Source organism: Toxoplasma gondii, chromosome IX (assembly GCF_000006565.2).
Source record: "Toxoplasma gondii ME49 chromosome IX, whole genome shotgun sequence".
Classification (NCBI taxonomy): Eukaryota; Apicomplexa; class Conoidasida; order Eucoccidiorida; family Sarcocystidae; genus Toxoplasma; species Toxoplasma gondii.
The window spans coordinates 4,098,164-4,110,706 of NC_031477.1; the positions used below are offsets into that span (position 1 = coordinate 4,098,164).

General features: G+C 51.9%; 3 protein-coding genes across 3 annotated transcripts; 2 read left to right on the forward strand and 1 right to left on the reverse strand.

Annotated features, from left to right (window-relative positions):
• The first annotated feature begins 505 nt into the window (after nucleotides 1-505).
• Nucleotides 506-3,439, forward strand: TGME49_291070 (hypothetical protein). The gene is made up of 3 exons (XM_002368450.2): nucleotides 506-1,606; nucleotides 2,249-2,386; nucleotides 2,892-3,439. Exons 1-3 carry the CDS (start codon nucleotides 1,208-1,210, stop codon nucleotides 3,174-3,176), a joined length of 822 nt encoding a protein of 273 aa, XP_002368491.2. The 5' UTR covers nucleotides 506-1,207; the 3' UTR covers nucleotides 3,177-3,439.
• A 739-nt stretch (nucleotides 3,440-4,178) lies between these two features.
• On the forward strand, nucleotides 4,179-8,827 carry TGME49_291075 (hypothetical protein). Its single transcript, XM_018782135.1, has 3 exons — nucleotides 4,179-6,287; nucleotides 6,391-8,471; nucleotides 8,497-8,827. The coding sequence occupies exons 1-3, from the start codon at nucleotides 4,262-4,264 to the stop codon at nucleotides 8,569-8,571; spliced, it is 4,182 nt and encodes a 1,393-aa protein (XP_018636459.1). The 5' UTR covers nucleotides 4,179-4,261; the 3' UTR covers nucleotides 8,572-8,827.
• A 349-nt stretch (nucleotides 8,828-9,176) lies between these two features.
• On the reverse strand, nucleotides 9,177-12,328 carry TBP1 (TATA-box binding protein TBP1). The gene is made up of 3 exons (XM_002368451.2): nucleotides 11,363-12,328; nucleotides 10,579-10,858; nucleotides 9,177-10,164 (listed from the first exon to the last, which is right to left on the reverse strand). Exons 1-3 carry the CDS (start codon nucleotides 11,716-11,718, stop codon nucleotides 9,934-9,936), a joined length of 867 nt encoding a protein of 288 aa, XP_002368492.1. The 5' UTR covers nucleotides 11,719-12,328; the 3' UTR covers nucleotides 9,177-9,933.
• Between the last annotated feature and the right edge of the window lie 215 nt (nucleotides 12,329-12,543).

Here is a 12,543-nt window from a genome sequence, read left to right on the forward strand (position 1 = left end):
ATAATTTTCAGAAGAATTCATCTTAGTCTGAGTCGTCCTCACTATTGCGATAACCTGATCTGCACAAAGAGATCTCTGTACTAGCTGGTTGTTGTCTCCCCCAACAGACATCTTGCCTTAAAACAAGAAGTGTCTGTATTTAAAGCTCAAACAACCGATTGATGCAAGTAGCAGGGTCGAGTTTTTTTCCAGACACAAGAGGTGGTTCTTAGATACCGTTTTAAGACTAACTATGGTATAAACGCGCAGACTAGTTGTTATGTCCCCGTGTCTCTATTCCAGTCACGGTCTCACCACACTGCTGGTGCGTTGGCAAAACCAGAGAGTACGATGTGGCTCTCTTACTTGTTTGTCTACTCATTTAACCTCATTCGTAACGGGCGATGCTTCTTGTTAGTTTGTGCCTTCAGGAGAAGTAAGTCTTAATCTGTCAACATATTTCTGCGTTGTTTGTGTGCGGAGCCTTGATGGCTATAGGGCTGCTTCTACATCTGCATGCCCGTTTGCTTAAGGGGGGCAGTAGTTTCCGAACATCTTTCTCAGCCGAGAGACAGGAAAGTCTTGAAAAGGTCGCTTGCCCGTACTATATCTGGCATGATCGTGCAGTAGCGGCTTCTTTAAGTACGACCAACAGGTGATGGCGCATCAGACTCTCGCTGTGGGGGACGTGTAAGTCGCCAAGCGCGATTGCTTTTCAGTCATCGCTTTTGTCGGTGTCCGATTGCTTTTTCCTGTCTGAGCACAAAACGAACATGCCCCCGTATGTTCCAAACGTCTGTGTCGTATCGTCGTAATAGTGACTCAAAGCACGTAGCAGTAATTTCTCACTGGCTCAAACAGGAGCCACCCGTTTTTCCACTTCTTTAGTCGACAGGATAACTTTTTTGGGGTGATGCATGTGTCTATTATCAGCAGTCCGAATTATGTTTGTCTCATTTACAAATGTTTGCTTGTACTGGCAGCACCCTCTCCGAACGAACACTGCAATACTGTTTGTGTGATATCAGGTAGCCGCCCCTCTCAAACTGCCGAACTGTTCATTCTGGTTTCATAGCGGGTTCGTCAACGGCTAGAAAATGGTCGTAGGTGTTGTCTTTTTCCGTGCAACACGAAGAATCAAGATATCTCACTCAATAGGGGAAACACTATTGGCTCTCTTCGCCGCGACTTCATCTTGCCTACGCCCTCGTGAGGAGGGTTCCCTCACATGCGCCCCCCAAAATCTCGTATTTTGTCTCAACATAACCTCGTTATCCTTGGAACGATGGGGCATTCAAGTCGGTATTCTCTTGGCGGAATGCTTCGCTCCTCCAGGCTGACCTTGGAGGGTACTTGGAAGAACACGCTTGTCCGATCCTTCTTCTCCGAAGAGCAACTGGATGAGCTCGATCTTTCTGAGGAAGAAATTGCAGACTACATGATTAAACATATTGTGCCGTTTGTTAAGTCACATATAGTTGACGCAATAAAGGTTCGGGACGAGAACTTCGACCAGTTTGTCGCAGACAGACTTGCTGAGCAGGGAGTTGTCCCAAAGGAACAGCAAGAGAAGATCAAGAAAGTCATGCAGGCCATGGCTGCGGCAAAGGTTCAGATCACTGACCAAGTGCGTTGAGGGAAATATGGTCTAAAACACATTGAAACATGCGTCGATCTTTGCAAGATGAAAGACTTACGATGAACGGGTGTATGAGTAAACGTGGCCCGAGGCAGCCAATCAAACTCTTCTCGTGTTTTGTTGATCCGCCACGGGCGTTTCAGTAATGCACTCGGAGTTAGTTTGCGTTCACAGAGATTCTACCGCATACATAGCGTGGGGGATTCTCCTGTTCCCTATGCACTTCTCAAAATTAGCCGTGAGTTGTCAAACATGTCGAATGCCGGGAACTGTGTCGCTCTAGTGGTGGAACTCCACCTAGATGCTTTTGCCGTCTCCATTGCCGAGAGTACTGCGCGAAACTTGTCATATGGTCAAGAAGATCCTTTGAGGGATACAGCTGTGCACTGAAGTATCATGTACGGTTTCTACGAATTCGCTGAAAAGAAGCAGAGTTTTGTGGGGCTACGCCGCATCGTGAATCGTTTCGTCGGGACCTCTCCTGGCTTCAGCTTTATCCTAGTTGCTCAAAAACAGAAAGACCTGCGGTGCCACAATACACGAAGCGATCCATCAACCCTGAGTCAAGAGTGCGTGGCGACGAACTGCGCTTGTTTATGTACCGTGTCTTCTCCGTCGTGTCCCTCCCAGACAGATACTTTGGAAGAACAGCAAAGCAAAATAGCTGACCTCACCCGGAAGCTCGAGGCGGCCACGCGATATCTGGAAGAGAAAGCTGCAACTCTGGAGAAGCAAGTCATCGAGAAGGAGGCATGGAAAGTAGAGCAGGTGTGATGCTTATACCAAGCGGGTCACAATGTGTCATTCTGTGCATCCGAGAAAGTGCTTGTATCGCTTGGGAATCCTTTCGCTCTAGCCTGTTCGAGCTTGAGCCCATCAGGGCCCGATACTAGGCACTTGCTCATATTTCAATGGGTAAACCAGAAATACTCACAAGGAAAAAGTTCGTACGAAGCTACTCATCTACTGTATCTTGCTCTCCCTTACAGCGAGTAAAAACGTGCAGTTTCATTTCCTCCCGCATGAGCAAGAGAAAGTCTTTGTTTCCTTGCTTTCTGTATAGGGTAGTCTGGTTGACTGGCTTGGAGACGTTTCCACAATGGCAGTGGCACCAAAATTATGCCAGAGTAGCTGAAACTTCCAGCGCTGCCCTTGGCGACACGGTACACCGCTTGATAAATTCAATGATCTGAAACTGAACAGCATTGTCTCGGCTGCGATCCAGTCCACTTTTTGCCGAAACCAGACTTTTGCTGATGGGTCGTGAACTTAGGAGTTGAAAGATGAGGCCAAATTTCCAAAGTATGCGGTCGATGCCCTAAGGGACCTCGAAGAAGAAATTGCCATGCCGACGAACGACGACGATGACGATGATGAAGAGGAGAAAGAAGATTCGTCCTCACAGATATCCTCTCCGACGGAAGCAACGGCAAAAGCTGGCGAATATTCCCCTACCTCGAAGAAGATGCAGGAAATTCTTAAGGACGGCATGACAGAGATCCAAGAATTGCTGAGGAAACTCCTGGCCAATGTGAGCGTACAACACATCCCGCAATGATTCGAAGCTGTCTAACCGGAAGTTTTGTTCGAAGCATACGGGGTCGTGTTTTTCCTCAAAACAAACTTTCAGCTAGAAAATCAGTTTTGTGAATACGTGAATTTTGCTGATCAGTCCATGGGCAAATGTTACTATTTTCTTTGGCGTGTCCACACACCTCTGATCTCAGACACCTGGAAAATCAGGAAACAACGGAGAGTCGTCAGTTATGGAACCGCGAATGACTCTGTATATACTCTGAATATTGCCAGTTGATGTTCTTCTAATAACCAACTCCTCTCTTTGATTAGCGTATAATCCAGCGGAGTCTACCAACCAGTGGGTATGAGGTACCGGTGAGGCACACTAGAGACTATTTTACAGACAGATGAAATTAACGCTTACCACGTGGCAACATCAATAGCGTTTCACGGCGTCCTCTGAACATGAATCACTGTTTTCAGACTGCAGGCCTAGTGGCAACCGTAACTCCACCACCACAGTGGTCAGTTGCGTGACCACTGGTCAAGCAGTTTACGTCGGCGCAAGTGTACACGCAGTTTCAGACTTGCGCAAAATGATACAGAGAGCTTGTTGCGCTGACTAAGAAAAGTGGCACGTCGGGTAATCACGGGTTTGCTACGATGTAGCTTACGTGACATTATCCTCAGTTGGCCTTCGGCGACTTAAGGCACTGCTATTACTCCTATTGCAGCACCCCTCCTCCAAAAGCCGTTTCACTTGCCTCTATGAAACCTAAACTTGGAACTGGTTGTGTCTCTCAGTCAAACGACAGAGCTTCCGCGACTGCCAAGAGTTGGTCACCAGTAACCCTGCAGAACCAGGTGAGGCACGTCCTCCCCAGAACTGCAGTGTGGCTACCCTGGTAGTGAAGATACCATTCAGCGTCGGGGGTCGTCCGACATGCTCTACGTTTATACATCCATTTACCGTTCTGTTAAAAAAACTCACAAATGCATTTTCCTCAATCCCCCGCGGACACGGGCGCGCATTATGATGCAAAAGAAAGATGCAGGCGACGCCGCACTTAAAACTGGAAGTGTGTTCTGTGTCCTCGTAGGAGGCAGTACCAACTCCCCTTCCTCATGATTTGTCAAAAATCCGGTCTTGTGTGCGAACTCTCTGTACAGCCCTGTGAACAGCGGAACATCTCCAAAAGTATGGTGGACGCTTTTACTGAAACTGCTGGCTCTAGGATAAACCATGTGATTCCCCGCTCTTCTGCATTTCCTCGTCCACCCCCACTTCTTCCTCGAGGTCCGACACCGGTCTCATTCGTAGATTCTCAATTTTTCCAGCCTGCTTCTGCCTCATCCCCCGGAAAAAGTCTTGGATTTTCCAGGTCCCACGTCCCTCCCTTTGTTGATCCCAGTGTGTATGGCCAGTCACAGGATGCATCAACAAATTCACCTAGCTTGAGGGGCAACATGCGTTATCAGGATGCTAATTTCCTCACCTTTCCCGGCAATCAGCGAGGTTCCCACTCTCTCAACTCTGTCACTCCACCTGCAAATACCTTCGCCTTTAGCGCGCCTCCAGACCAACGCGTGAGTGACTTCCCACAAGGAGAGTTCCCTATCGGCAGCATTTTGAACACGACTCTGGTTGGTTCATATTCCAGTGTGGTTCCTCCTCCCGCCGCGTCTCCTTGGCGCTCGGGTCGCCCTGAGTTGCGCCGTAACCATCTGAGTGCATCCCCTTCTTCTTCTGGTCAAGGTCGAGATTCGCCTTCCCCTTCCGATTACAGCTCTTCGCATGCATGGCGCCCCCCGATTTTCTTCCCGCAGACGCGTCAGTGGACTTTGCGAGGCGTCACGCCTCCACAGCCACTCTCCCACGCGATCACTGATCCCACAACGTGTCTACGGTTCTTGCCACGGTTTATCCCCTCTGTGCCAGTCGATTTCGGACCGGTTCCCTCTGTCAGACCGTCGAATGTAGTCTCCAACCAGCAGAGTACCCCTGTGGAACAGACCAGAGAGGTGATTTTCCAGGATGTGAAACTGCCCCCGGCCATCGTCCCCACTACTATGGCGCGGCCGCTTCCCCTGGGCATGCAGACTTTTCCTGCGCCTCATCGCCTACCCTCGTTTCCCACGTCTTCCGGAGCCTACACATCGTTCTCGTCTCAACTTGGATTTCCCTCTCCCTTCCCTTTTTCTGGCCCATCTGTCCCTCCGGCGTTCCGGCCACATTTCCTGCCTCTGTCGCCTCAAGTCCAGACTGCTCCGGGTCGCCGTCAAGCCCCTCAGGGTCCAGGCCAAGCAGAACCGAAGAAGAGTGAGCCTGCCTCTTCATTGCCATCACGGAACACAGAAGGACAATCAAGCCAGCCGGCCGACTGTGAGGAACTTCCGATGACTACTGGGGAAAGGGCAACCTCGTTTCTGCGTGCTGGCAGTGACTCTGGCTCAGCCGAGGTCCCTGGCAGCAGCTTCCAAAGAGAGGAAGGGGCCTCAGGCACCTCGAGTTCTACCGAGGAAGGAGGGGATGAAGCGAAAGAAGAAAAGAAAAAAGGACCTGACTCTTCGTCACAGAACCCACCTCCAGAGGGTCAGGCAGTATCGTGTAGAAGTGTTGAGGACTCTGGAGGCACGGATAACGGAGTCGTATCTTTTGTAGAGGAACATAATACGAGCCCTTCACATAACTGGCAACGTCCCTCCCCTCTGCCTTCCCAAGAGACCTCTCAGGACCCTTCCGAGGTGTCGTCTTCAGTCCCGTCTTGTCCCGCCGTGTTCCAATCTACCGGAGAGTCTTTCTTCAAAGAAAAAAACACTGAGGCTTCTCCCCATATCCCCCCGAGACTGGAAAAAGAGCCAACGGAGTCGGAAAGCCTGGCCACGCCTGCCGCAGCGACCGAAGGTGGAGGAAAGGGGCGAGAAGCGGATTCTGTTCAAACGGTGACGCCGCAAGCTAAAACCTTGCCTTCCGAACCTATGGCCCAAAGAGGACGTACGATTACCTCGGAGGCGGCTGTCTTGTCGTCATGTGCGCGCCGTCCGTCATCGGATATCTCTCAACAGCTTAAAGGAGAAGACAAGCCGCCGAGCTCCACAGATACAATCTCAGAAAACACACCCGTATCTTCTGCCCATCATAAATACAGTGGTGAGAAAGAGCCACAAGGAGTAGCACGCGAAGTGACGTCGGAACCTGCTCCACGGTGAGACGCTGATGCTGTATATTCCTTTTCCCTCGTTTCCTGCTGCAGATCAGTCCCACGCTGACAATTTGAAACAAGAACACGGTCGCCCCCTGGATCGCTCTGAGGTCCAGACAAGAAAGACGGAGGACGGACGTGCTGCGCCAGATTCGGGAGCTGGGTCTAGCCTGATTCAGGAGGAGGACCCTCGAGACGGAGAGGCCAAATTAATAAGAATGACTCAGATCCCTCTCACCCGAGGTCGTGATCGGAGTGCTTCCCCGTCCCTGAGTGGCAGCGCACCAGACCCTGCCCTCCAAATGCGAGAGTACTGTGATCCTGTAGCGGTCTACGAGAACTCTTGTCCTTCTTCTCCGCCTGATTTCGAGGCGTATGATGCTTCGCATGCCTGGCCGCTTCTCTCGTCTCCCGACAACCAAGCTTCAGAACCTCTGAGCAGCGCTTTTGTTCCATCTCATCCTTACCATGCCTCTCCTTTTCGAGCCCCTTCTAGCATCAACCAGCTGTACGGTAACGATTCCACTGGTGGACATCCTGTCTCCCCACTTCTGCAAAGCGCGAGTGTCGGCAAAGGACCCCGCATACCTACGGCAGCTGAGGGAGATGTCTACGGGTTCTCAGATTCTGCGGGAGATCCGTGTCCTCGCCCGTTGTCTCCGTACGAACATCTGTATTGGGCAGGAGTCACAGAGGGTCTCTCTGATGCGTGGAGAAGCAGCGCTACAACTGATGAGGACTTGTCCTCGGCTTATCCTCCCCGAGGGGCCCCTGGTGGCCAGATGTGTCCGCCTTCTTCAGGATTTCCGTACTCTCAACAGGACAGTTATGTCGAGACCTTTCCCCAGTCAAGGAGTCGGATCAATGAAGTGGTCCGACTGGGACCTGGGGAAGCCTTTTGGGGTCCAGAGCTTCAAGTCCCTCACTATGTCGAGAGTGCAGGAAAGAGTCCTCATCGACAACTTTTGTCCAAAACAAACACTCGAGTCCCCCTCCATTATGTTGGAAGTGTTCCTCCGAAACGCGAATGTGGGTCCTTTACAGATGGCCTTCCAAGCCGACCTCCTTCAGCTCCACCGCGAGAGAGAGGAGACGCCACCGGCTCCAGCAGAGAGTTTCCTTGGCAGCCTGTGCCTCCAGCTGAGGCAAGGATCTGTCCCCGTGCCGCGACCGCGGTCGAAGAGCCTACAGAGACACTTGCGGCCTCAACCGACAATGCCAGAATCCTGAGCGGGCCAGATGAGACTCACGGACCCCGTATAAGTGACTGCGTGAATTGTGGAACTCCGAATTTAGATCCCGGAGAACACGCTGTGGAAAGAGACCATCCTCGAGCCAACAGTTCTCCTTCAGTCTGCCAACTGAAGACTCCACCAACCCGGGGGCTTTGGGGAGAACCTCGACCGAGTGTCGATGGCTGCCCCAGACCCTGCGGGTGTCCAGATGTGTGCTCCGCTTCAAATTCCTCGGATCGCGCTGTTCTTAATCACCGCCCGTTCGCAAGGCAAGAGTCGGAGGAGTACGTCAGCTCGATCCCGAATGACGGGAGACGAGAAGCGTCTGGCGCGGATGGGGAAGGAGGAAGTCCGCATCCGTGTTCACTGAAACACTGGTCCTCGTTCGGGCGGTTTCAGCCAATCCCCCTCGTCCGGTGTCACTCCCCTCAAGACCGGTATCACGTTGCCAAGCTCGGCGTCTGCGGCTACCCTGTCTACCCCTCCGAGGAGGATTTGGGGGAGATTTACGACAACGCATGCGCAGACACGCCCCTGGCGGGCGACGCAAACGGTGCGGATTGCTCCGACCGCTCGTTTCGAACCGATACGGTGCCCCTGTTCTCGGGACGAAGCGCTGCACGATCGGCTACCGACATCAGCTTCCCTGGAGAAGGGACGCGGCCCTCGGAGAGCTCAAGACGAACCTCCCCAAGACACGCGGGAACCCCTACCAGCTCCAGTCGCGGAAGTGGATCCCACACGAGCAGGGAGGATGGAACAGTTGGGAGGAGACTGAAACCTCCGGTGCCCTACATCCCCATAAGGGGCTCGAAGGTCGGGCAGGCCAAGAAGACATCGCTCGAGAGACCGGCGCTCTCCTCCTTGGCCGCGCGAAATCGACGGCTTGAAAACCAGGTAACCAAAAACATTTCCTGCACAGGCTGTTGTCGGAGTTCGCCTTCGGTACGTTGCCGTCATTCCAGTGCAACGTATGTCTACAACGAGCGGTATTTAGGTGTTGAATATGAGAAGGTAGTAGTGCTGCGACAGGCTCATGACCACGGCAGGGTCGCTCTCGTCAGGAGGGCCCATTGTAGTCAGAGCTTCTCGAAAGTTCAGAAGCACAGACTCCCAGCAAGGATCCGATCCGTTTGCTCCTAAAAGACGAATCTCAGGAACGAGACTACCAAAGTGCGCTGTTCTTGACCTGCACGCTAAGTGCATCAGGGCTAGTGTCGCATCGAGCGTATACTTGGAAAAGTGCGAACCACATCTGTCTGGAAACGCGACTCAACTGCGGGCAAAAACATTATTCTGAAATTCATGTTGTCAACTCGAACAGCGGCAAAGTGACACCATACACCTGCGTAAACGTGGATGCGCGTTTACCGCCACAGTGATTCGGTTCCTTCTACCGAGTGCGGAGTAAAAAATTTATGCTCATTCAGATCCATCTGAAAAGAGCTGACAGCACTACCAGACGATCATAATAAACAGTCGCATCAGTAGCGGTTAAACAATAGAAGAGTCAAGTACTGTCCATGCAAACCATGCGTAGAACGCCTTCATCGAGTTACTAACTATCTCCCAAAAGTCATCAATGACTTTTGAGTGAGCGTGCCTGGCTCTGCGCTTTCAATATGAGACTGTCCGTGTCGGCCACGTGTTATGTAAAGTTCCTGTTGAATGTGAGAAGCATGTATACAACTAAGAGCTTCCCTAGCATATTTCCTGGAGCATGCACAGCCTCTCGGCCTTATTGCGCGAGGAAGACTACGAATTGGACTTTGGCGCGCTGCACTCGCAGGTCTTCGGTCTTTCCTGCGCTCTGATTGAGGCACACGAACAGCTGCTTAAGATCAAGAATAGCGGGAAAACTCCGCGAGCAAGCTCAGCGAGTGGAAGCCCCTATAACCGGAAGATGTCGGCGCAGAAGAAAGGCCTCGGAGCTAAATCGCACTCCTGAATACGAGAAAAAACCTCTTGTGGTCCTTGTGCCACAGATGCACACGGCGAACTTACCATGGAAGTCAGAATAGTCTTCGGGGTTTACACGGTACTACATATCGACGAAAAAACTGAGGAACGGAAATTTGAGGAAATGAGGGGAGACCGGAAGGTTCCGCCGTAAATGCAAGACTCCGCAGGGCATCTACTATACACATGACTTGGCATCTTGACAGAGCGACGGGGTCACAAACGCCAGTGTCTACCGAAAGCGATCAGAGAACTTCAACTTTTGTCTTCCTCAGCGTAAACAAATCGAAAACAATTGTTCGCGCTCACAACACCCAGAGCCTTGCCGAGCTTCCGTAAGGTGCACGGTGGTAACGGGAACCGTGACGCGATAGTGTTCTTTGCCCCTCCCTTACGAGCGCTAACTTGTCCCGTTCGCAACTTGACACTGCTGCAGAAAAGGCAGCACACACTGGAGCGCGTACTCCATGCTTTCTACAGAGCGACCTCCTGTCAGCGTTACATTCCCCGTAGAGAAAAGCTGGAGTGTCACAACCTCTTCCTTGCCTTTTGAGTCCTGGGCAGTCTGTGAGGACCCCGTCTGGGACGCCCACGCACCGCCTGTCGCCGCCTTCTCTGTCTCGTTAGCATCCTGAGGGAGAATGACGCATAGCAGAAAGAAAAACGCGACTAAAATCCACTATCTCTACTTCCTGTCACAAGCCTGCGAACAACGCAGCCAGACCTAAACCTATGAGGCATCGCTAGCAACTCTGCAACGGCGTGGCCGGCGTCATACAGGATCATTCAATATAAGTTAAGACGGGGAACATTCTTGACGGCAACTGTTCTGTCCACCAAACACGATCCCCGTGAGACTACAAGCACAAACATCGAGGCAAAAACACCAGCAGAGGGATGTTGGCTTCTGCCGCTTCGTCGCGTCATAGCGTTGTCCCAAGTCCAGAAATGCTAGAAAGATATTAATCCAGGGAATGAAAATGGTACACCGAACAGATGCAAGAACGGAAAGAATTTTAATGTGTCGCCTCGTAGAAGAGCTTACACTGTTTGTGTCGATCGCTTTCGGAATTGTAATTTTGACACGAGCGCCAGGGAATCGCTCCGGCTCATAATCGACGTGCAACTCTCTCAGAGCCGCGAGAGCATGCAGAGAAATTGGACTAGAGAAGGTGTAGCTACCAAGGATGTTTGACACTCGGAACCGAGTCATCGATACTTTGTACTTTGTTAATGGATGGCGCTGCAGCCGCCTCGCGATCTTCTTCATCGTTCGCCGGAGCTCCTCCACTGAATTTGCGCCTGTTCCCATCATCTTTCCGTTACTGGAGACACAACAGAACAGCAAGAGAACACAGAGCAAACCCTATGAACGGGGTAGCTTTCGCAGAACTATACTGACGTAGTCACGCAGCAAACGCTCCTACAGAGCATGTACTTACGCCTGAATCAAGGAGCTGTCAGACTCACGCAGAACGCAGCAAGTGCGGCACTCTCTGCGTAAAGTTTACGGAGGAACAAGACTTTCTTCACACCCGACAGAATACGCTGCAGTATGTCTGTTCTAGTCGACCCTCCCCTGTATGTGCGTGGAGCGTGATTCAGGCGTCCATTTGAGAAGCGTTTCTGAATTTTCGAACTTCGATGTAGCCAGGGGCGCGAGTTCACCAACAGGTGCAGGGGCTCGACCACACTCAGTGCGACAGAGCAAACAGCCAGTTCAGAAAAGTCTCGTGTGTTGGGGACAGTGCAGTTCAGTATCAGAAGAGTGGTGCGGTACCACCTGAGGCATACATCCGTAGGTGAAGAGTTTCTGGTCCCTGTCCTACCTGAAAATGTTGATGGAAGCAATGCAGTTTGTTCGGCATCGGACATCCACACGGACACTGTGAAATTCCTCAGGATTGTATACGGAATTTCCTAGAGCGCGGCATGCAACGTCCAGATCGATGTTGCAGTTCAGCTGGCAGAAAGCCATGACGTTGTGGACGAAAAGGACGCCCACTTCGCCTTCCTCCTCTTCTTGCACAGGAGGGTTGGATGTCCCTTCATCAATGAGGCCTTCTCTCTCGGCGATTAATTCGCGGTTCTCCTCGTCCTCCGTCGCCGACCACCCGCCCAGCCCCGTGGGTGCGGGTGCGTGCACAAACGGTGCAGCTCCGCGGTGCTGACGAGTGGTCGCCATGAATAGTAATTCTATGAAGGGACGACGCAGAGATGCGCCTCCGGGAGGAAGTCCTGAGGAGCGAGTGAAGTGTGAGGTGCCTTGCACAAACCGTCGGAAGGATGGAATGGCATGGTCACTCCTCAGGCGACAAGGGATTCACGAATCAGCACGTCGCGCGGTGTCTCGTATCCAGAGCCAAAATGAGAACCTATGTTTTGCGATCATGAACCGACAAAACGACGACGAATAGATGGAAAGCTAAAAAAAACGGCCGCATGCATAGGAGCAGCAGCCGAAACGAAGAAGCGGCATCTGATGAGCCACAAGGCGGGATTCGGTGCACATACGCTCTGACTAGACCGCTAGAACCGGCCTCCAACTAGGCGTCTTGTGGCGACAAACACGCGCCAGACAAAACACAGCTGAAACGCGACATTCGTGAGTCCAATTACGGCACATCTTGAAGCGGGCAACGAAGGCGAAATATCTACACTCGATTAAGACGATGTAGCTGCACGTGGCGACCCGCCCGGTTGCACACGTTCCCGACGCAACCACGGTCCCCCCTCACAACAGATCTGCTTTTGCGTTGTAACCATTTGCAGCATATGAAAAGGAATTATGTGGCACTTCAAATTCCGCCATGCAACTTGGTCCTCACACGCCCGCTCTTTCTCGGACCCCCTGGTAGGGTTCAGCTTCTTGAACACAAGCGCATGCAGGTAACAGTTCGAAGCGGTGATGACGCGGAAGCTTTTTCGTCATGTGTTTTTTAATATGACACCGCTTTCAGTTCAAACGTGTGTTTCTTTCATTTCAGGGGGTGGCTAACCAAGGAAATGC

Excerpts from the sequence above, each read along its gene's own strand:
- TGME49_291070 (XM_002368450.2), top strand. The coding sequence starts at position 1,208 with ATGCGCCCCCCAAAATCTCGTATTTTGTCTCAACATAACCTCGTTATC. Across the intron at positions 1,607-2,248 it reads AGGTTCAGATCACTGACCAA|ACAGATACTTTGGAAGAACA; the intron begins GTGCGTTGAGGG and ends TGTCCCTCCCAG. Across the intron at positions 2,387-2,891 it reads AGGCATGGAAAGTAGAGCAG|GAGTTGAAAGATGAGGCCAA; the intron begins GTGTGATGCTTA and ends TCGTGAACTTAG.
- TGME49_291075 (XM_018782135.1), top strand. The coding sequence starts at position 4,262 with ATGATTTGTCAAAAATCCGGTCTTGTGTGCGAACTCTCTGTACAGCCC. Across the intron at positions 6,288-6,390 it reads TGCCCATCATAAATACAGTG|ATCAGTCCCACGCTGACAAT; the intron begins GTGAGAAAGAGC and ends TTCCTGCTGCAG. Across the intron at positions 8,472-8,496 it reads ATCGACGGCTTGAAAACCAG|GCTGTTGTCGGAGTTCGCCT; the intron begins GTAACCAAAAAC and ends TTTCCTGCACAG.
- TBP1 (XM_002368451.2), bottom strand. The coding sequence starts at position 11,718 with ATGGCGACCACTCGTCAGCACCGCGGAGCTGCACCGTTTGTGCACGCA. Across the intron at positions 10,859-11,362 it reads GCTTCCATCAACATTTTCAG|TAACGGAAAGATGATGGGAA; the intron begins GTAGGACAGGGA and ends TTGTGTCTCCAG. Across the intron at positions 10,165-10,578 it reads AAGCGATCGACACAAACAGT|GATGCTAACGAGACAGAGAA; the intron begins GTAAGCTCTTCT and ends ATTCTCCCTCAG.